At 49.6% G+C, this 22,641-nt stretch overlaps 1 protein-coding gene across 1 annotated transcript; it reads left to right on the plus strand.

Moving 5' to 3' along the window:
* Positions 1-677: 677 nt before the first annotated feature.
* On the plus strand, positions 678-5,250 carry LOC308248294 (NUT family member 2G-like; the record flags this gene model as incomplete). The annotated part of the gene is made up of 5 exons (XM_080668285.1): positions 678-693; positions 2,659-3,376; positions 3,729-3,857; positions 4,327-4,466; positions 4,925-5,250. 5 exons carry the CDS (start codon positions 678-680, stop codon positions 5,248-5,250), a joined length of 1,329 nt encoding a protein of 442 aa, XP_080524411.1.
* Positions 5,251-22,641: the final 17,391 nt, after the last annotated feature.

Genomic DNA, 22,641 nt, shown 5'->3' on the forward strand with positions numbered 1-22,641 from the left:
AGGCTGCAGGGCCTTGCCCTGATGGACTGGAGCAAAGGGGATGGGTTGTAAGCCTGGGCCGGCTGCATCTGCAGGGCTCCCAGCATTGGGTGGAACTTGGGGCCACAGGACTGCTTCCTAAGGAAAGATGTGCACACAGCAACCGAGCATGCTGCTTCTGCGGGGTCAATCCTAATTTCAAACACTGGGATCCGTGAGCCATAAATTCCCATTATTTTTTCAGGCCGTATAGTCTGAATTTTGTTCAGAAAGTGTAGCCTGAATTGAAGTAAACCAAGATAGGAAGCAGGTTGAGGGACCCAGAACGAGGGTGATAGATCAAGAACTGAAATAAAGGGCACATCAATGACTGGATGCCTAGAACTTACCTTGGAGAAGGTCATTACTGCTAGTGTGTCTTTAAATTTGTGACTTTAAATTTGAAAGGAACTGCTGGTTCTTGCCTACCTATCAGAGTCCTCCATGGAATGTCCCCCACCCAACCCCAGCGCACTGGTCCTCTGCCCCTCCCCCGCTGCAGAATGCCTGGAGTCCTACATTCTACTGTTTAAATCCAAACCTTCCCTCCACTGGATGCTGAGCAGCTGTTGGAGCAGGTCACTCTCTGGATCCTCGACTTGACTTTTCTCATTGTGGAGGCTTCTAGGCAGCGGTGGTCAATGAATGAGTCTGCGGGGATGGCTTCAGTAGGAGGTAAGACTATAGATTGGAGGGGGGATGTTTTAAACACTGAGCTGTCCCTCAAAACTTGGGAATGAAATGTAACACTGGGGAAACACGTTTTGACTGAAGTAGGGGAGGGAGAGAGCACTGGACCTCCAATGACCTGTCACCCGGGGCGGCTGGGAGCCAGTGGGAACCTGTGATGGCACTGGCCAGGAGGGCGCCTCAGGGGGGGTCAGGGTGGCTCAGGGACATGCCTGGGTGTGGAGAAAGGACGGCAGCAGGCACGTGGGTTCTTCCCAGAGGGGAGACAAGCCACTTCCACCTGTGTGGGGGGAGTAGAGGGGGGTGGCACAGGGTGGTCTCAGGAAAGCCCAGTCCTGTGTGCTGTTTGGGCACCTGGAGCTGGCCCCGCAGCATCTTTCTAAGGGATTTGAACTGAGTGCACTAGAGCGAATGGGGGCAGTGGGAGGGTGGTCTGAGCCAGAAAGCTGTCCAGTGGGGCTGTCTGTGGCCAAGTCCACAATGAAATGTCCTCCCGAGGGTGGGCTGGAAGGTCCTCCACCTGCTGCAGCCCAGAGCTTCTCCCCTGCTTCCAGCCCAGAGCTCACTCCTCCTCAGCCCAGGAAGCTGCTTGTTGGCTGGGATTCCTCAAGGGCAGGGCGGCCCGGAACCTTCCACCAAGATAGGGCCCGGTTCCCTGAGCTGTCCCGAATTGTTCCCTGTGCCACCCAGGTCTTCAGACCGACTCCCTCTTGTTCTGCATCTCATGGCGCACACTCTGCCCTGCCCTCTACCTTTGGGATGAGGGTTGTGCTGACAGTCCACGTCTCTGCTTCAGGGACGGAAAACAGATGTGGAGCGTGGGTGGTGTTCCGCGGAACGTCTGCGAAGGCGGATTCCTTTTTAAAGGGGGAGCGGAGTGCACAGGGGCAGGAAGACCATGGTCTGTGTCAGTAGTAAACGTCCAAGGCCGCCTGTCCTGAGTAATGAGGAGCACGCGGTATGCAGCGTGCTCTTCTGGACTAGGTCTGCTCCAGTTCCTCTGAGCGGGGATGTGTTCAGACAACTGTGTCCCACTGTCACCGCTCACACCTGCTTTCTACTGTGCCTTCACTTTCCACTGTTGGGAGCTGGAAGGGGAAGGACCTCACACAGTCTGCAGTCCGATGACCCATCTAACAGGACAGCAGCTATGGAAGTTTCTGGAAACCCCTACCGCCAGCCCCATTCTGTGGCCCTCCTCTAACTCTCTGTAGCCATTGCTGGCTGTGAAATGACAGAGCTCCCGAGGGTGGCTATTAGTCTGAGCGCTGGGGCCGAGTGGCAGGACCTGGTCCGTGTTAAGTGTTCACTGTTGGTTCTGACACACATGTGCATGCTGGGCGGTGTGTTGAAGGGTTAGATCAGGGATCCTGTGCCTTCTTGTGGAGAGACATTACTCAAGTGTTTCTGTGTTGTTGTGCAAGCCCAGGACAGAAAGGGGGTGATTTGTATTGAGGAAGAGGAAGACTGAGGAGCAGATGGGCCCAAATATGTTAGACACGGCCTGTTCTCAGAGGCCCTTTGGGTGCCTAGAACTTACCTCGGAGATGTAAGTTCCAAGGTCACCACCGCTAGTGTGTCTGCCTGGGGTCGTTGCCCCAGAGCAGACTTCTGCCCAGGGCCATGCCTCTGAGGCTGGCAGGGTCGGTGCCAGGAAAGCCTTAGGGAGGCTCTCAGGGTCAGCGCTGGCTGGGGCTGTGGCTTCTCACAGACAGTGGTCAGGGAGCCTTGGCGAATGGGGGTAAGCTCTCCAGTGGAATAATTCCCAGCTGGAGGTCAGAGTATGACAATGACCTGAGGACATTTGCCACCTCCGCAGTTTGCCCATCCAAACGGCCCTCCCCTGGTGAGACCACTGCCCTGATTCCCCAGTGGCTAAAGGGGCCCAGAGCGCCTCAGTGCTGTTTGCTGGTCCTCCTTCTCCATTCACCCTTTCCTTTGTCTCAACAGCATCTGCAGCGCTGGGAGCGGATGTGACCCTGAAGCCCGGTGCCTCCATGACTCCTTTCATGGCCCAGCCCTTTCCCCCGCCCTCTACTGGCCCTGCACACCGGCCCCCTGGGGAGCAGCACCAGCCACCCCTCAGGACCCCATCATTCCCTCCTGGCCGCCCCCTGGTGCTGCCGGCTTGGCCCGGGACACCTCTGGTGGCAGGAGATGCTGGTCAAGGCCCCGTTGGGACTGGGGCTTACAACATCATGGACCAGGTCAGGTCAGAAGGGGGACGACCACAGCCCTCCCAGATTCAGACCATTGTCCTGACTCAGGCCCCCCTCTACGGGAGTGCTCCAGGTACCACCTTTGGGGGTGCTGTGTGTCCTGCACCCCTCTTCTTGGAAGCGACTGCTGTGGAGACGATTATGCCCGCCTTGGCTTTTGGGGGCAGCCAGGCTGGCAATGGAGGCTGGTGTCCCAGCCTTCCTCCTCAAGCTCCACCGCCAGCTGCCAGGCTGATCCCCATCGTTCCCCCAGTGGACCCTGGAACACGGCCACATGGTGCTTCCAGAGAGGGTGGCCTGGCCGCCTCCCAGTCCAAGGCCTCGCTGGAGGATGCCTCTAACCCCAAGAGTGTGTACGAGGACTTCCGGCGTTGGCAGCGCTTCAAGGCCCTGGCCCGGGGGCACCTTCCCCAGAGTCCTGATGCGGAAGCTCTTTGCTGCTTCCTCATGTGAGTGCACTGGGCAGGGCAGGGGGCGAGCCTGGAGCTTTCCCATCACAGAGGAGGTGGGAGGGACCTGCAGGCTGGCTGATCCTGGGACGCTGAGGGGAAGGTCTGAGGGTGGGGTCCCAGCTATGGGTGCGAGTGCGGGGTCACCTCCAGTCCTGGTTCATGGGCTGGTGTGAATGTGAGGCCCTGACAGCAGCAGCTGGGAGGCTTGTCTTTGCACACAGACCACTCCGCCCTCACCTGCTGGTGCTCAGTCCTGCCGGGTGAGGGTGGGAACCAGGCTCCCCTGAGCTGGGGTGGCCAGGCGGGTGGAGGCCAGGCTGTGGCCATGACTGACCCTGAGGCATTACAGGCCAGTGCTCCGGCCCCTGTCCCGCCTGAAGCCCACCATGACACTGGAGGAGGGAATAGGGCAGGCCATGCAGGAATGGCAGCGCAAGAGCAACTGTGACCGGAGGGTCTATTTCGAGATGGCAGAGAAGTGAGTCAGGGTCCTTGGTCCCCACAGCTCGGGGGGTGGGGAGGGCGCCTGCTGGGCAGGGTCCAGCTGTGTCGTCTCATCAGAGAGGAGGGTGGTGGGAGGTTGTTACTCAGCACGGGGTCTCCGCAGCCCAGAGGCGCTTCGTCCTGGGGAAGCCTCTCCCTCAGCTTCAGGGCATGGGTGCTCCTGTCCCACCTCCCCGGGACCTCCCCCTCCTCTGATGCTGACCTGTCCTGGGTGGGACATGAAGGCTCAGGACAGGCTGGGGAGGAGGTGCCCCGCCCAGTGGGCCAGACTCCATCCAGCCAGAGGGGCTGTGCAGGAATGTGCTCAGCCAGCCTCCTGCCTCCCCAGTGTCCGGGCCCTGACAGCCCAAGGCCCTTGCTCTCCCATCCCTCCTTCTGCTGCTGCCTTTGTGGGTCTCCCAGCGGCCTCCTTCTCAGCACAGCCTGTGCCCCCTCACCCCCAGGTTCATGGAGTTTGAGGCGGAGGAGCTGATACAGATTCAGAAGTTGCAGTTGAAGAAGGGGGCGCAGACCCAGCCTCCTTCTGCCGCACCAAGACCTGATCTTCAGGGGCCCTCAGCCCCAGTGGTGGGCGTGCAGCCAGGTACGCCAGCACGTTCCCACAGGAGCCCAAGGCCAAAGGCAACAGGGCCTAGCGCAGGCCACTGTCCCACCCACATCGGCCCTCTCCTTCAGGGGGGCTTTGTTCTTTCAAAGGAAACAGCCCTGAGAGCCGGGCCTCAGCGGCCCTGTGTCCCCATGGGGTCTGGACCTGGTCCACTTTCTCATCCCCTCTCCCCGCTCCCAGTCAAGGGCCCACATGAAGTCTGCTGAGAAGCGGGCTGGCTGCGGGGCCCCTTGGAGAGTCGGTGGCTCCACACGTGCTCACACATGACTCTCTTGGGTGCTCCCCTCTGGCCTCCCCTCACACAGTCACAAGGCTTCAGGTGGCCCCAACCCAGCTGCACCCGTATTAATGCCCCAACACTGCCCTCAGCATCGCATGCCTTGGAGGTGGGAGCTTTATCCCCTCACGCTTCCTCTTCTTCCCTCTCTGCCCAGCGCCCTCTACCAGGAAGGCTGTACCCAGTGTCCAGTGCGCCCAAACACCCCAGCCGCCCTGGGAGACCAAGTCACGCGATGGGATCCCCTCTGGGGCCAAGCAAGAGAACATGGACATCACGGATGAGCTGCCCATGGGGGCGCCAGGTGGAGGATGGGAAGATGAAGTAAAGGAGTGGCTGCAGGATGAGGGTCTCCTGAGCTACCTGGACCAGCTGTGCTCCCAGGAAGACTTTGTCACCCAGGTGGGCTGGCTTGCAGCTCCGGGCCTACAAGATCCCAGAGGGTGGCGCTGCAGCACCCAGACCCGGGTTCTCCCAGGCTGATGGGATTGGGCTCTGCTCTTTGCTCCTGAGCTGGGCGCGTGAGAGTGTGTGTGTCTGTGTGTGCATGTGTGTGTGCTTTGTGTGGGTGTGGTGTGTGGTGCTGTGTTCATGTGGGTGTGCCCTTGTGTGTGTATGTGCATGCATGTGTTTCTGTGTGTGTGTGTGCATGTGTGTGTATGTGTGTGTATGTGTGTACCTGATGACCATGATGGAGTGAAACACCCACCTGTGCAGGAAGACGGGGTGGGTCTTGGCTTTCCCATGTGTCCTCCAGGCCCCGCTGACTCCCAGTTCACTCCCTGCCAAGGGGCTCACAGCCGCTTCCTTCTGTCCCAGGTGGAGGAGGTCATTCACCCCCAATTCCTGAAGCAAATGAATTCCCCAGACGCACAGCAGGACCCCCTGGCCCTAGCTGAGGAGTTGGAGGAGGAAGAAGGGCTCACTGCTGCCCAGGTGAGCCAGGGGAGGGTGGGACCTTAGGGAGATGGGAGGGGGACCCCAAGTGAGCCATAGGACCAGGGACCCCAGGGGAGTTAGAGGAGGGACAGGCCCTAGAGAGTCAGGGAGGGAGGGATCCATGTAGATCGGGTTGGGGGAATCTCAGGAAGCCAAGGGAGGGAGCACTTAGGTAAACCAGGGCACATGTGCCTGTGTCCACACCACCCCTGCATATAGGCACCGAGGGGAAAGCCCTGGGTGGGAGAAGTGCGGGACGACAAGAAGGAGAGGGCTACAGAGAGAAGGAGGTGATGGGGAGCCCAGAAGGGCAGGGGCACAAAGCTGGGAATATGGCACAGGTTATGGAGGAAAGCCACATGACTGTCATGGATTTGAGTCACAGTGTCACCTCCTCCCCTCCTCCCCCCAGTGCCATTGTCCCATCACCCACGCTCCTCCTCCTCTCACACAAGTGTGCAGCGCCAGTCACTGTCCCCTTCTTCCCCCCAGCTGGTAGAGAAGCGACTCCTGGCCTCCAAGGAGGGAGGCGTGCAGGCACCCCCAAGTCACGGTGCTCCCCTGTGGGACTCAAGTCCTTCTGAGTCTGTGACCAGCCAAGATGCCCTGAGGCGTGACCACGGCCCCCAGCTGGGGGTCAGTGACGAAGCCTGCCCACCAGAGACTGGCTTCCAGGACCATCAATGTCGCGGCCCAGCAGATGCCCCCCGCTCCAGGCCCCCGGCTGTTGCTGTCTCTTCAGGGCATGAGGAGCACCCACCACTCAGAGCTCGATGCCCCCCCGCTGCTCCCCAGGGCCACGGGCCTGCTGACTCTGCCCTGGGACCCAGGGATGCCTGCGTCCCCAGAGAGGCCTCTCTTGTCAGGGAGACCCTCGGGCCAGCGGACAGGCCCCGTGAGGACGAGGAGGACCTCCCCAGCCTGGCCTTCCTCTGGGCCTCTCCCGGCCGCCTGCTGCCCTGCACGCTCTCTCTGAGTCCTGTCCCTGCCTGGGGCCTGGCCTGCCCTGAAGGTCGGGGGCGCCGGGGCTCTGCCCAGTCCCAGTCCCTGCAGAGAAGAGGCCTCAGCCACGCTTCACCTGCAGCTTGCCAGTCTCAGAAGCGCGCTCTGGGGGGAGGCCCCACCCATGCGGAGAAGAACCCCCGCCCAGGGGCCGACCTGGGGGTCTGGGGGAGGCCAGCACTGGCTCCAGGGCTGGTTCCCTCCTCACAGCCTCACAAGAGAAAGTGTGACCCGTCTGACCCAGAGAGTTGGAGGAAGCGGCACTGCAGCCAGTATGGAGCAGAGGGGTGTGCCCCCCACTGCCAGCGCCCCGAGGGGCCCAGACTCGATGGGACCTGGCTGTCCCCCAGAGAAGCCAAGGGCTCCTTCTCATGGCAGGGCTGATCCTGCTATTCCACTGACATGGGAGGATGGGAGGCAGGGAGGGAGGGCAGGACCCTTAGGGCGGGGGTGGGCCTGGGGTGGGGGTAGGAGGGAGGGCAGGACCCTTAGGGCGGGGGTGGGCCTGGGATGGGGTAGGAGGGAGGGCAGGACCCTTAGGGCGGGGGTGGGTCTGGGGTGGGGTAGGAGGGAGGGCAGGACCCTTAGGGCAGGGGTGGGTCTGGGGTGGGGTAGGAGGGAGGGCAGGACCCTTAGGGCGGGGGTGGGCCTGGGGTGCGGTAGGAGGGAGGGCAGGACCCTTAGGGCCGGGGTGGGCCTGGGTGGAGGTAGGACTAGCACCTTTGGGGCATTGTGGGTCAGTTATGAATAAAGATAATTTTGTTTGAAAATGCTCTGGGGTCTGCTGTGTCCATACTCAGGTCTGCGCTGCTCCTTGGAGAGGGGACCTGAGAGGAAGGGAGGATGTGGGAGGTCCTGGGCGCTTTGCATCCGCAGGGGACCCTTCAGTCCCTCCTTCCTGATTGACAGGGACCTCTTCCAACTGCTCCTGGGAGCACACAGCTCTCTAATCCCCAGGGACCCCTCCCACCACTTCTGCTCCCAAGGCCAGACTGTGGCCTCACCCGAGAGGGAAAGGCTGGGCCTCAGGGGCAGGCTGTCCCCTCTGGGCCTCCTGCAGGAGGAGCATCCTCTGTCTCAGTGGGTGACTGAAAGTGGAGGGGGCGTGGGGGAAAGGCTGGAACAAGGGGGTGACAGGGAGTAATAGTGACAAGCCTGTTAAAGATGGGTACACGGGGAATGACAGTGGGTGGGGAGGATACCAAGTCCCTTGCGGGTTTTCTGTGTGGGACAATCTTGTCCAGTTGGGGGAGGAGGACCCATCTGCTGTGGCTGGGGGACTGGCCTCAGGGACAAAGGGGTTTCAAGAACACCCACGACTGCTGTCCCTTCCCTCCCAGCCATGGCTGGACTCTTGTGTGATAGTTGCTGACGCAGATTTACATTCGCGTGGAAACAGGTCCTCCTCACACCTGTGGGGCCCTTTCACCAGCAGCACCAGCAGGGGCCCAGGTGCCTGTGGCCCCAGGGCTGGTGGGAGCTGAAATCCAGGCTGAGGGAGGGGGCCCCAGTAACCTGCTGTGGGCACTGGTACAGACCCCACAGACAAAGCAGAGACCCGAACCCCGGATGTAAGAGTGAGATGGGCCAGCTGTGAGGGAAGGAGCAGAGCCAGGAGGCGACCCCTGTCTGCACAACTGCCTGTCCCAGCTCTGCTCCCACGTGGCCACGCCCTGGCCCTCACCCCCTTTCCCCCGGCCAATGCCTCTTCCCCACGTTCAAGTTCTGATTCCTTCCCGGGCTCAGGTTGGGTGGGTAGGCGGAGGCTCTGGAGCATGGCCCCAGCCCACCCAGCATGCAGAGCTGTGGCCTGGGCGGTGGCCCAGCAGCAGCGATGGGAGGGGCTGAAGCTGTGCAATTCCAAAGGAGGCCTGGCTCTCTGCTGCCCCCACACAGAGCTCGGGCGAGAATGGACTCATGTCAGGGCCTCACCCCCAGCCCCCTCAAAATCGCAGGTCAGCCCTCAGGTCCTCCTCCGCTGCCTTCCCTTGTCCTGTGCAGCGGGCAGCACCCACTCTCCCAGCCTCTTGGGCACTTTATGAAGGAGACTTCTCACCTGGGCCCGTCTTTCCCCAGCCACTGCCTGCTCCCTGTCCTGCTGGGCCTCAACAAAGAGAAAGGGGCTCGGCGGTTGTGCCGGACTCTGTGTGTGTCGTGGGGCTGGTCCAGAAGCTGCCAGCCCTCCCGGGTCAGCATCCTCCCCATGTGCACCCGATGTGTTCCTGCCTGGGGTGGCCGGCCCTGGATGCAAATGTGTGGCTGAGGGACAGAGCCTGGACCCTTGTTCACTGGTGCGAATTATTTCTGTGACTTCTCTGCTTTCTGGGTCTCGGTGGTGAAACAGGTTAACACTCCCCCCACCACCCCCAGGGTTGTCAGGAACACTGAGTTGTGTTTGAAGGGAACACACTTGCTCCACCCCTGTGTGCCTTGTCACCATCATCAGGTTCACACCTGGCCCCGGGTGTCTCTGCGCCTGTCCTCACTCGCCTGCTGTTTCTGCCTTTGAGTCATTGTTTGGATGAACAGTTCCCAGGAGGAGGCAGAGCCTGGGCTGCCCCCACCTCGGAGCCCTGGGAACCCCGAAATCTCCCTGGAGCCTGTACAGTGGGGCTGACTGGAGGCCCATCGCTGCTTCAATCGTGGGCGAGGCCAAGTCCACGGCTAAGTGGAATCCTGGAGAGATTTGCACATTAGCGTCTGAGAAATACTAAGCTGGGTGCAATGGGAAGAAAAGGGAAGAAGTGTTTCATATTTCCCTGCAGCCAACCTTCTTTGTCACAGGAAAATACACTTGACACGACACCCTGGAGGGCAGTGCATCAGGCAGGAAGCAGGACGGGCTCCTAGTGACTGAAGTGGAACCTGTGGAAAGGGCAATGCCCTCCCTTCACTCCTCCAGGGAAATCACGATGCTCACACGGAGAAGGGGCTCCCTGTGTCCCTGTGTGCTCAGCGCTCCCTGCTGCTCCACTTCCTTGTAGCTCCCGGGATTGGGGAGGTTAGGGAGGCCACATAGAGAGCCTGGGAGTTCATTCCTTTCCCCCATTTTTCTGTGAGGAAAGTGGGGTTGGGGAGGTCAGGGGACTGAGGGCAGGTCACACACCAGGAACTGGCACAGCCTGGGAGGCACTACGCAGGTGTGGCTCCAGAGACTTCCTCCTCCTCCACAAGGAATAAATCCCCTTGAGGAAGCCCTGGCATCCTGGGGAAATCCCAGTGACATAGGAGCTGCCTCCACAAAGAACTTGGGCAAAAATGGACTTATGTCAGGGCCCTCACACCCTCCTACAAAATCGCAGGGGACACTTGTCACAGGTCTTGTCACCACCCTCATGGCCCAGGAGTGGCATCTCATTGCGGATGGAGATTGGGTCTCCCTGATGTTGAGCATCTTTTCGTATGCTTCTGGCCATGTGTACATCTTCTTTGGAGCAATGTGTCCTCACCATTTGCCAACATTATTTGGTTTGCCTTTTATTATTGAGCTGTAAGAGTTCATTACATATTCTAGGTTAAAAAAAAAAGTGTCTTTCCAGAGATAAGGTTTCCACAAAATTCTCCCATGTTGTGGGTTGTCCTTTACTTTCTTGATAGTGTCTTTTGAAGGAAAAAAGTCTTTACTTTTGAGGAAGCCGAATTTATTTATTTTGTTCTTTTGTTGCCTTTGTTTTTGGTGTCATATCTAAAAATCTATTGACAATCATGTATTGTGGAAAGGTATTCCTATGATTCTTCCTTTTTAATCCATCTTTACCATTTTTAAGTGTACAGTTCAGTAGTGTTAATTATGTTTACATTGCTGTGCAACAGATCTCTAGAAAATTGCCATCTTTCAACATTGGATCTCTGTACACATTGGACCCTAATTCTCCCTACTTAGGGAATATAGTCAATAATATTGTCATATTATCTCCTCCCTTAGATCTGCACAACCACTTTTCTACCTTCTGTTTCTGTGACTTTGACTACTTTAGATACTTCATGTGAGTGGAATCACACAGTATGTGTTCTTTTGTGACTTGCTTATTTCACTTAGCATACTGTCCCAAAGGTTCATTCACCTGGGAACACGTGATGCGGTTTCCTTGTTTCAAGGCTCATGGTATGTATAGACCACATTTTCTTTATCTGTTCATCTGTTAATGGACTTGGGTTTCTTTTGGCTATTGTGAGAAAAAAAAAAGGAGCAATGAATGTGAGTGAGCAAATATTTCTTTGAGATCCTTCTTTGAATTGTTTGGAAGAGAGAGTTGTGGAATCACATGCTAATTATATTTTTAATTTTGAGAAAATTCCAACTTGGTGTATGTCCATCTTATAAAAGAGTTTATGGTTTTATTATAGCTATGTGTGACCAAATTATTTATAATGATAATTTGGGGTGATATATATAGTATCATATTGTAGAACATATCATTTTGCCTTGGTCTTCTTTCAACTTGCTGAGTTCAGGGTAAAAAAAATGTATATATTTGATCTCATTTAATTTGTGAATATTTACATTTTGCATTGTGTGCATATATTAAAAATAACATAATATTTGTTGTTGGACTTTTTAAAATTATAATGTTACAGGATAATCAATTGTAGATGCAAAATTTTTTTATTCAAGGGCTTTGAAAGTTCTTTCATCTAATATACTTATGTAGTTGCTATTGAAAATTATGCCATCATTTTTAAAAATTTTTATTTTATTGTTTAAATTATTACAAATAGTAGTACATATGTCTCCTTTTTTCCCCCATTGACCTTCCTTCAGCCTCTCCTACCCACCAGGCACATGCCCTCACCCCACCCCCCAGTATCTTATGTCCATTGGTTATGCTTATATGCGTGCATACAAGTCCTTTGGTTGATCTCTGACCTCCCCCCCCACACACACACTCCCCAGCTTTCCTGCTATAATTTGACAGTCTGTTCAATGCTTCTCTGCCTCTGTATCTATCTTTTTGTTCATCAGGTTATAATGTTCTTTATTATCCATAAAGGAATGAGATCATGTGGTATTTTTCTTTCACTGCCTGGCTTATTTCACTTAGCATAATGCTCTCCAGGTCCATCCATGCTGTTGCAAATGGTAAGAATTCCTTCTTTTTTATAGCAGTGTAGTATTCCATTGTGTAGATGTACCATAGTTTTTTTTAATCCACTCATCTGCTGATGGGCACTTAGGCTGTTTCCAAATCTTAGCTATTGTAAATTGCGCTGCTATGAACATAGGGTGCATATATCCTTTCTGATTGGTGTTTCCGTTTTCTTGGGATATATTCCTAGGAGTGGTATTACTGGGTCAAATGTCAGTTCCATTTTTAAGTTTTTGAGGAAACTCCATACTGTTCTCCACAGTGGCTGCACCAGTCTGCATTCCCACCAGCAGTGAAGGAGGGTTCCATTTTCTTCGCATCCTCACCAGCACTTGTCGTTTGTTGATTTGTTGATGATAGCCATTCTGACAGGTGTGAGGTGGTACCTCATTGTTGTTTTGATTTGCATCTCTTGGATGATTAATGACGTTGAGCATGTTTTCATGTATCTCTTGGCTTTCTGAATGTCCTCTTTCGAAAAGTGTCTATTTAGGTCATTTGCCCATTTTTTTGATTGGATTGTTTATCTTCCTTTTGTTAAGTTGTATGTGTTCCCTGTAAATGTGGGAGATTAAACCCTTATTGGAGATAACATTAGCAAATATGTTCTCCCATGCAGTGGGCTTTCTTGTTATTTTGGTGATGGTTTCTTTTGCTGTGCAGAAGCCTTTTATTTTGATGTAGTCGCTTTTGTTTATTTTCTCCTTAGTCTCTCTTGCCCTAGGATCTGTGTCTATAAAGATATTGCTACGACATATATCTGCAATTTTGCTGCCTATGAAGTCTTGTAGGATTTTTATGGTTTCCCATCCTACATTCAAGTCCTTTAGCCATTTTGCATTTGTTTTTGTGTATGGTGTAAGTTGGTGACCTAGTTTCACTTTTTTCCATGTATCTGACCAAATTTCCCAGCACCATTTATTAGAGAAGTTGTTTTGACTCCATTGTATGCTTTTGCCTAACTCTGTCAAATATTAATTGAGTATAATGGCTTGGGTCAATTTCTGGGTCCTCTATTCTCTTCCATTGGTCTATATGTCTGTTCTTGTGCCATACCAGGCAGTTTTGAGAACTGTGGCTTGGTAATATAGTTTGATGTCTGGTATTGTGATCCCTCCAACTTTGTTCTTCTTTCTCAGACAGCTATGGCTTTTCAGGATCTTATTTTATTCCAGATGAATTTTTGGGGAGTTTGTTCTAGGTCTGTGAAATATGCCATTGGTATTTTAACAGGTATTGCATTGAATCTATAGATTGCTTTAGGTAGCATGGACATTTTAATTATGTTGATTCTACCAATCCATGAACATGGTATGTTCTTCCATTTGTTTATGTCTTCCTCTATCTCTTTTTTTTTCAATGTCCTATAGTTTTCTGAGTACAGGTCTTTTACGTCCTTGGTTAAGTTTATTCCTAGGTATCTTAATTTTTTTGGTGCAATGGTAAATGGGATTTTTTTTTTCATTTTACTTTCTGTGAGTTCATTATTGGTGTATAAAAAGGCCATAGATTTCTGGGTGTTAATTTTGTATCCTGCTACATTGCTGGATTCATTTATTAATTCTAGTAGTTTTTTTGATAGAGTCTTTGGGGTTTTCTATGTACAGTATCATGTCATCTGTGAATAAGGACAGTTTTACTTCTTCTTTTCCAATTTGGATGCCTTTTATTTCTTCTTCTTGTCTGATCACTATGGCTAGCACTTCCAGTACTATATCCAACAGGAGTTGTGAAAGTGGGCATCCTTGTCTTGTTCCTGTTCTTAGGAGAAATGTGTTTAGTTTTTGCCCAATGAATATGATGTTGGCTGTGGGTTTGTCATATAGGGCTTTTATTATGTTTACGTATGATCCCTCTATTCCCACTTTGCTGAGAGTTTTTATCAAGAAAGGGTGTTAAATTTTGTCAAATGCTTTTTCTGCATCAATTGATATGATTATGTGATTTTTGTCACTCAGTTTGTTTATGTGATGTATCACATTTATTGATTTGCAGATATTGTAGCATCCTTGCATCCCTGGAATAAATCCCACTTCTGATTTATTGCTGAATCTGATTTGCTAGAATTTTGTTGAGGATTTTAGCATCTATGTTCATCAAGGATATTGGCCTGTAGTTCTCTTTTTTTGTGGTGTCTTTATCTGGTTTTGGGATTAGGGTAATGCTAGCTTCATAGAAAGAGCTTGGAAGTGTGCCTTCCTCTATAATTTTTTGGAATAGTCTGAGGAGGGTAGGTTTTCGTTCTTTGAATGCTTGGTAGAACTTCCCTGTAAAGCCGTCTGGACCAGGGCTTTTGTTTGCTGGAAGATTTTTTGATCAGTTTCAATTTCTTTGGTAGTTATTGGCCTATTCAGGTTTTTTGATTCTTCTTGGTTGAGTTTTGGGAGCTTGTATTTTTCTAAGAATATGTCCATTTTGTTTAGGTTGTCCTTTTTGTTGGAGTAGAGTTGCTCTTAGTATTTTTTCACAATTGTTTGTATTTCTGTAGGATCGGTTGTTATTTCACCTCTTTCATTTCTGATTTTGTTCCTTTGGGTCCTCTCTCTTTGCTTCTTGGTGAACCTGGCTAGAGGTTCATCAATATTGTTTATCCTTTCAAAGTACCAGCTCTTGGTTTTGTTGATCTTTTGTATTGTCTTTTTGGTCTCTATGTCATTTATCTCCACTCTGATCTTAATAATTTCCTTCCTTCTGCTTACGCTGGGCTTTTCTTGTTGCTCTGTTTCTTTCTTTCTTTTCTTTTTTTTTTTTAAAATAAATCATTATTGTTCAGATTATTACAGGTGTTCCTCTTCCCCCCCCCCCCATAGCTCCCCTCCACCTGGTTCCCCACCCACCCCATGCCCTTACCATCCCCCCCCCCCGGCCACTGTCTTCATCCATAGGTGTAAGATTTTGTCCAATCTCTTCCCGCACCCCTCACACCCCCTTCACCCTGAGAATTGTCAGTCCACTCCCTTTCTATGTCCCTGATTCTATTATATTCCCAGTCCATTCTGTTCTTCAGATTTTTTATTCACTTGATTTTTAGATTCACTTGTTGGTAGGTATGTATTTGATGTCATTTTGTTGTTCATAATTTTTATCTTTATTTTTTTCTTCTTCTTCCTCTTCTTAAAGAAAACCCTTCAGCATTTCATGTAATCCTGGTTTGGTGGTGATGAACTCCTTTAGCTTTTTCTTGTCTGTGAAGCTCTTTATCTGACCTTCAACTCTGAATGATAGCTTTGCTGGGTAGAGTAATCTTGGTTGTAGGTTCTTGCTGTTTATCACTTTGAATATTTCTTGCCACTCCCTTCTGGCCTGCATAGTTTCTGCTGAGAAATCTGCTGACAGTCGTATGGGTGCTCCCTTGTAGGTAACTAACCGTTTTTCTCTTGCTGCTTTCAAGATTCTCTCTTTGTCTTTTGCCCTTGGCATTTGAATTATGATGTGTCTTGGTGTGGTCCTCTTTGGATTACTCTTGTATGGGGTTCTGTGCACTTCCTGAACTTGTAAGTCTATTTCTTTCACCAGATAGGGAAAGTTTTCTGTCATTATTTCTTCTAATAGGTTTTCAATATTTTGCTCTCTGTCTTCTTCTGGCACCCCAAAAATTCGGATGTTGGTATGCTTAAAGTTGTCCCGGAGGCTCCTTACACTATCTTCATATTTTTGGATTCTTTTTTTCTTTTTGTTTTTCTGGTTGGGTGTTTTTTGTTTCCTCATATTTCAGCTCTTTGGTTTGATTCTTGGGGTATGTTGATCTACAGTTGAGTTTCTGTATATTCTTTATTTTAGACAGTGTATGCTTAATTTCTAACTGGTCCTTTTCCATTTTTTTTTTTTGGCATTCTCATTAAGATCCTTAAAGGTCTCACTAAGTTCCTCAACGGTTTTTAGAAGATTCTTGAGTAACATTATAAATGTGGTTCTGAATTCTATGTCATCCAGTAGTTTGCTTTCCTCCATTTCTTTCATTTGTGACATGTTTCTTTGTCTCGGCATTTTGCTGCTTCCCTGTGTTGATGGAGTGGCTTTGTGTGGTAGGTGACCTATAGGGGCCAGTAGCTCAGCCTCCCCAATCACCTGAGGTGGATGCCTTTGGTACACCCCTTTGTGGGCTGAGTGCAAAGTCTTGGTGTAGTTAAGCCTTGATTGCTGTTGGTACACTGGGAGGAATTGACCTCTAGGCCAATTGGCTGTGAGGACCCGCTGTGTCTATAATGGAAGAACTGCTGTGCTAGAGACACGCTTATGGTGCAGGACTTGTTTCAGTGGGGCTTTGGTTCTCACTGAGTCTGCTTCTTGAATGTGTCACTTATGGATGTGAGGAGTTGAAATCTGGTGTCTCACACTGACCACTAGGTACACTGGCTTCTGGATCTCCAATGGGGTGCAGGTCAGCTATGTCTGAGGCCACCCAGCAGGAGCTACAGCGAGAACTACAGTTTTCTCCTATTTGCTTGGGATTTGGAGGTTTTGGAGCTGTCTGACCCAGGCTGCAAGTTTGCTAGGTTAAGCTGCAATAGGGCAGACCATTCATATGCTAAAGCTGCTGCTTTGAGCTTGGGTGGGTTTGTAGATTGTGTGGGGCGGGGTCTCAGGGCGTCACTAGGCTAGGGCGTGGCAAACAGCGATGGCTGCTAGTTAGCCGGCTCTGCGGCTCTGACCGCCTCCCCGCATCCCATGCCCCTGCACAGTAAACAATTATTCCTGCGCGCAGCTCTGCAAGCAAGCCACCCTCACTTTCTGACCCGATGGCAGACAGTCCAGCTTCTTCTCGTAGGAGTTTGGGTCCTCTGTGTCTCCCCAGAAACTGGATTTCAGAGTAATTGGGGGCTTGTCTCCCTTCGGGTTGAAAAAAGTAACACCAGCCCGGATCGTACGCCTCAGTACCTCAGCTTTTCAGCGCTTGTGCATGTCTCAATGCTCTTTTCTCTTTCCTTCTAGTTGTAGAACTTCCACTCAGCCAGCTTTCCCGTGGTTCTGGGTGATAGACATTTTGTCTTTTAGTTGTCGTTTTGAAATTGTTGTGCAAGGCAGCAGTTTAGGTGTTTACCTACGCCGCCATCTTGGATCCTCCTCCCCTCTTGTTGCTCTGTTTCTAACTCTTTGAGTTGTAGGGTTAGGTAATTTATTGTCATTGTTTCTTGTTTTTTGCAGTAGGCTTGTAGAGCTATGAACTTCCCTCTCAAGACTGCTTTTGCTGTGTCCCATAGATTTTGGATTGTTGTGATGTCATTGTCGTTTGTTGCCATGATGCTTTTTATTTTGTCTTTGATCTCTCTGGTATCCCAGTCATTGTTTAATAGAATGCTATTTAACCTCCAGGTGTTTGATTTTTTTAGATTGTTTTTATCGTAGTTGATTTCTAGTTTTATGCCACTGTGATCTGTTAAGATGCTTGATATGATTTCTATCTTCTTGAATTTGAAGACACTTTGCCTGTGACCCAATATATGGTCTATCTTTGAAAATGACCCATGTGCACTTGAAAAGAATGTATATTCTGTGGCTTTGGGGGTGAAATGTTCTGAAGATTTCAATCAATTCCATCTGATCTAGTGAGTCATTTAGGATTGATGTTTCTTTGCTGATTTTTTGTTTAGAGGATTTGTCCAATGGTGATAGTGGGGTATTAAAGTCCCCTACTATGACTGTATTGCTGTCAATCTGTCCCTTGATATTCTCCAGAAGTTTTTTTATGTATTTGGGTGCTCCTATATTTGGTGCATATATGTTTACCAGAGCTATTTCTTCTTGTTGGATTGCTCCCTTTAGTATTATGAAGTGGCTTTCCTTATCTCTTTTTATGTCCTTCACTTTGAGGTCTAATTTGTCAGTTATAAGTATTGCTACCCCAGATTTTTTTTTCATTTCCATTCACTTGAAAAACCTTTTCCCATCCCTTCACCATCAGTCTGTGTGAGTCCTTTTTTCTGAGGTGTGTTTCCTGTAGACAGCAGATATATGGGTCATGTTTTTTTATCCACTCAGCTACCCTATACCTTTTGATTTGGGCATTTAATCTGTTTACATTTAAAGTTATTATTGATAGATACTTGTTTTTTTGCCATTTTTATTCTTTACCCCTGTGTTCCTTCTTTGCTTCCTATTTCTTATTTTTACAGCAGACTCTTTAGCATTTCTTGCATTGCTGGTTTGGTGGTAATAAACTCCCTTAGTCCTTTTTTTGTCTGTGAAGCTCCTGATTTCACCCTCAGTTTTTATTGATAGCCTTGCTGGGTACAGTATTCTTGGATTCAGACCCTTCCTTTGCATGACTTTGTGTATTTCATTCCCTTCCCTTCTGGCCTGATGTGTTTCTGTTGAGAAATCAATCGCTAGTCTGATGGGGGATCCTTTGTAGGTAACTTTCTATCTCTCTCTGGCCATTTTTAAGATTCTTACTTTGTTGTTGGTGTTTGCCATTTTAATTATAATGTGCTTTTGCGTCGGTCTTTTGGGGTTCATTTTGTTTGGGACTCTGTGAGCTTCTTGAGTTTGTGTGAGTTTTTTCTTCCCTATACCAGGAGAGTTTTCTGTCATTATTTCTTCAAACAGGTTTTCTATTCCTTGCTCAATTTCTTCTCCTTCTGGCACCCCTAATATGCAGATGTTGTGTTGTCTCAAAGTTCCCTTAGGCTCTCCTCCTGTTTTTTTTTTCTTTTTTCCCTAGATGCTGCTCTGCTTGGTTATTTTTTCCTACCTTGTCTTCTTGCTCACTGATGCGGTCCTCTGCTTCTTCTAGTCTACTGTTGATGCTGTCTATTGAATTCTTTATAGCAGCGATGTAATTTTTCATTTCTTCTTGGTTCTTCTTCATTTCCTCTTGGTTCTTACACATATTGTTGAATTTGTCTTCCATTCTTTTCAGCGACCTTATGACCATTTCTCTGAATTCTTTCTCTGACATATTGCTTGCCTCCATTTCGTTTACTTCCTTTTCTGGTGATGCCTCCTTTTCTTTCATATGCAGGCTGTTTCTTTGTCTCCTCATGATTTCTCTTCTCTGGGTGTCTGGTTATGTAGCTCTCTCTCTCCTTTCCCTAGGCAAAATCTGACCTTTCCATGAGAAGGTGCAGAGCTCATTTGAGTCCATGTATTTGCAGTGCTTGAGATATGGTGTTCCTGGCTTTGCACCTGGTCCCTGGGTGTTGTGGTTGTAGAGTCCCGTGATGTATAGGCTTCCGATAACAGCCACTCTCCCCCTCAAGATGGCGCAGTCTCTGTGGCAGAGCCTGTCGCTCTGAGATTTCAGCAACAGTGTAGGCTGCCTGGGCAGAGGAGCCCAGTCCACCAGTCCCCAACAGTCCCTTGGAGAATAGCTGTCCCTCACCCACAAATATACACTCCTAGTACATCCACACACTCTCCTTTCGTTCTCTCACTCACACACTATCTTGCAGTCTGCCTTCCCATCAGCAGCCATCTTCTGTCTTATGTCACCATTTTAATAACATTTTCTTTGCAGGTGATCATCTTCCTTGCTAACTGATTTTAAGATTGTCTTTTGTCTTTTGAGTTTTACTGTTTCAAGAGGTGCAACTAGGTTCAGGTTAAAAAATTCTCTATTCTCCTTGTGATCACTTTTGATTCATTAATTGATAATATACATTCTTTATCAACTCAAGGACATAGTATTATCTTTTCAATGTTGTCTTGTCTCTACTCATACAACCCCAAAGATATGTACATCTTATGTATTCTCTATGTCTTCATCTGCTCAGGCTGCTATTTTTTTATTTTTTTAAATAAATCTTTATTGTTCAGATTATTACAGGTGTTCCTCTTTTTCCCCCCCCCATAGCTCCCCTCCACCTGATTCCCCACCCCACCCCATGCCCTTACCCCCTGCCACTGTCTTCATCCATAGGTGTAAGACTTTTGACGAATCTCTTCCCTCAACCCTCACACCCCCTTCACCCTGAGAATTGTCAGTCCACTCCCTTTCTATGTCCCTGATTCTATTATATTCACCAGTCCATTGTGTTCTTTAGATTTTTTATTTACTTGATTTTTAGATTCACTTGTTGGTAGGTATGTATTTGATGAATTTTGTTGTTCATAATTTTTATCTTTACCTTTTTCTTCTTCTTCCTCTTCTTAAAGAACACCCTTCAGCATTTCATGTAATCCTGGTTTGGTGGTGATGAACTCCTTTAACTTTTCTTGTCTGTGAAGCTCTTTATCTGACCTTCAACTCTGAATGATAGCTTTGCTGGGTAGAGTAATCTTGGTTGTAGGTTCTTGCTGTTCATCACCTTGAATATTTCTTGCCACTCCCTTCTGGCCTGCATAGTTTCTGCTGGGAAATCAGCTGACAGTCGTATGGGTGCTCCCTTGTAGGTAACTAACCGTTTTTCTCTTGCTGCTTTCAAGATTCTCTCTTTGTCTTTTGCCCTTGGCATTTGAATTAAGATGTGTCTTGGTGTGGTCCTCTTTGGATTACTCTTGTACGGGGTTCTGTGCACTTCCTGAACTTGTAAGTCTATTTCTTTCACCAGATAGGGAAAGTTTTCTGTCATTATTTCTTCTAATAGGTTTTCAATATTTTGCTCTCTGTCTTCTTCTGGCACCCCAAAAATTCGGATGTTGGTATGCTTAAAGTTGTCCCAGAGGCTCCTTACACTATGTTCATATTTTTGGATTTTTTTGTTTGTTTGTTTTTCTGGTTGGGTGTTTTTTGTTTCCTCATATTTCAGCTCTTTGGTTTGATTCTTGGGGTACATTGATCTACAGTTGAGTTTCCGTATATTCTTTATTTTCAGACAGTGTATGCTTAATTTCTAACTGGTCCTTTTCCATTTTTTTGGCATTCTCATTAAGGTCCTTGAAGGTCTCACTAAGCTCCTCGGAGGTCTCATCAAGTTTCTCAGCAATTTTTAGAAGATTCTTGAGTAACCTTATAAATGTGGTTCTGAACTCTATGTTGTCCAGTAGTTTGCTTTCCTCCATTTCTTTCATTTGTGACATGTTTCTTTGTCTCGGCATTTTGCTGCTTCCCTGTGTTGATGGAGTGGCTTTGTGTGGTAGGTGACCTATAGGGGCCAGTAGCTCAGCCTCCCCAATCACCTGAGGTGGATGCCTTTGGTACACCCCTTTGTGGGCTGAGTGCAAAGTCTTGGTGTAGTTAAGCCTTGATTGCTGTTGGTACACTGGGAGGAATTGACCTCTAGGCCAATTGGCTGTGAGGACCCACTGTGTCTATAATGGAAGAACTGCTGCGCTGGAGACACGCTTATGGTGCAGGACTTGTTTCAGTGGGGCTTTGGTGCTCACTGAGTCTGCCTCTTGAATTCTGGTGTCTCACACTGACCACTAGGAGTTGAAATCTGGTGTCTCACACTGACCACTAGGTACACTGGCTTCTGAATCTCCAATTGGGTGCAGGTCAGTTACTGTCTGAGGCCACCTAGCAGGAGCTACAGCGAGAACTACAGTTTTCTCCTCTTTGCTTTGGGTTTGGAGGTTTTGGAGCTGTCTGACCCAGGCTGCAAGTTTGCTAGGTTAAGCTGCGATAGGGCTGGCCATTCATATGCTAAAGCTGCTGCTTGGAGCTTGGGTGGGTTTGTAGATTGTGCGGGGCGGGGTCTCAGGGCATCACTAGGCTAGGGCGTGGCAAACAGCAATGGCTGCCAATTAGCCAGCTCTGTGTCTCTGACTGCGTCCCTGTGTCCCGCACCCCAGCACAGTAAACAATTATTCCTGCACGCAGCCCTGCAAGCAAGCCTCCCTCACTTTCCGACCCGATGGCAGACAGTCCAGCTTCTCCCCATAGGAGCCTGGGTCCCCCGCGTCTCCCCAGAAACTGGAGTTTGGAGTAATCCGGAGCTTGTCTCCCTTAGAGTTGAAAAAAGCAGCGCTCCCAGTCGCCAGTCACCAGCCCGATTCGCGCGCCCCCGTACCTGAGCTTTTCAGCGCTTTTGCACCTCTCAATGCTGTTTTCTCTTTCCTTCTAGTTGTAGAACTTCCACTCAGCCAGCTTTCCCATGGTTCTGGGTGATAGACGTCTTGTCTTTTAGTTGTAGTTTTGAAATTGTTGTGCGAGGCAGCAGTTTAGGTGTTTACCTACGCCACCATCTTGGATCCTCTCCTGCTCAGGCTGCTATACAAAATACCATAGACTAGTGGTTTAGACAACATTATTTATTTATTTTGTTCTTTTTTAAAAATTTGATTTTTATATATGCGATTACAGTGGACATTCAATGTTATATTACTTATATTATAATATATAGCATAGAGTTTAGAGATTTATATAACTTACAAAGTGATTCCCCTGGAAAGTCTTGCATTCACCTGACACCATATTTAGTTATTACAATGCTAGAGACCTGATGCATGAAATTCATGCAGGAGTAGGCCTTTCTTCCCCCGGCTGCTGGCACTGGATTCCCTCTGGCACCCGGGACCCAGGCTTCCCTCACAGCCCCAGCTTTGTCTGGAAGGACGTCCAGTCTAATTAGCATATTATGCTTTTATTATTATAGACTAGAGGCCCAGTGCATGAAATTCGTGCATGGGGGGGGGGGGTGTCCCTCAGCCCAGCCTGCACCCTCTCCAATCTGGGACCCCTTGAGGGATATCCGACTGCCCGTTTAGGCCCAATCCTGCCGGGCAGTCGGACATCCCTCTCACAATCTAGGACTGCTGGCTCCCAACTGCTCACCTGCCTGCCTTCCTGATTGCCCCTAACCGCTTCTGCCTGCCAGCCTGATCACCCCCTAACCACTCCCCTGCCAGCCTGATTGATGCCTAACTGCTCCCCTGCCAGCCTGTTTGGCCCTAACTGCCCTCCCCTGCAGGCCTGGTCACCCCTAACTGCCCTCCCCTGCAAGCCTGGTCACCCCTAACTTCCCTC

This window comes from Plecotus auritus (assembly GCF_963455305.1).
Source record: "Plecotus auritus genome assembly, chromosome: 5".
Lineage (NCBI taxonomy): Eukaryota > Metazoa > Chordata > Mammalia > Chiroptera > Vespertilionidae > Plecotus > Plecotus auritus.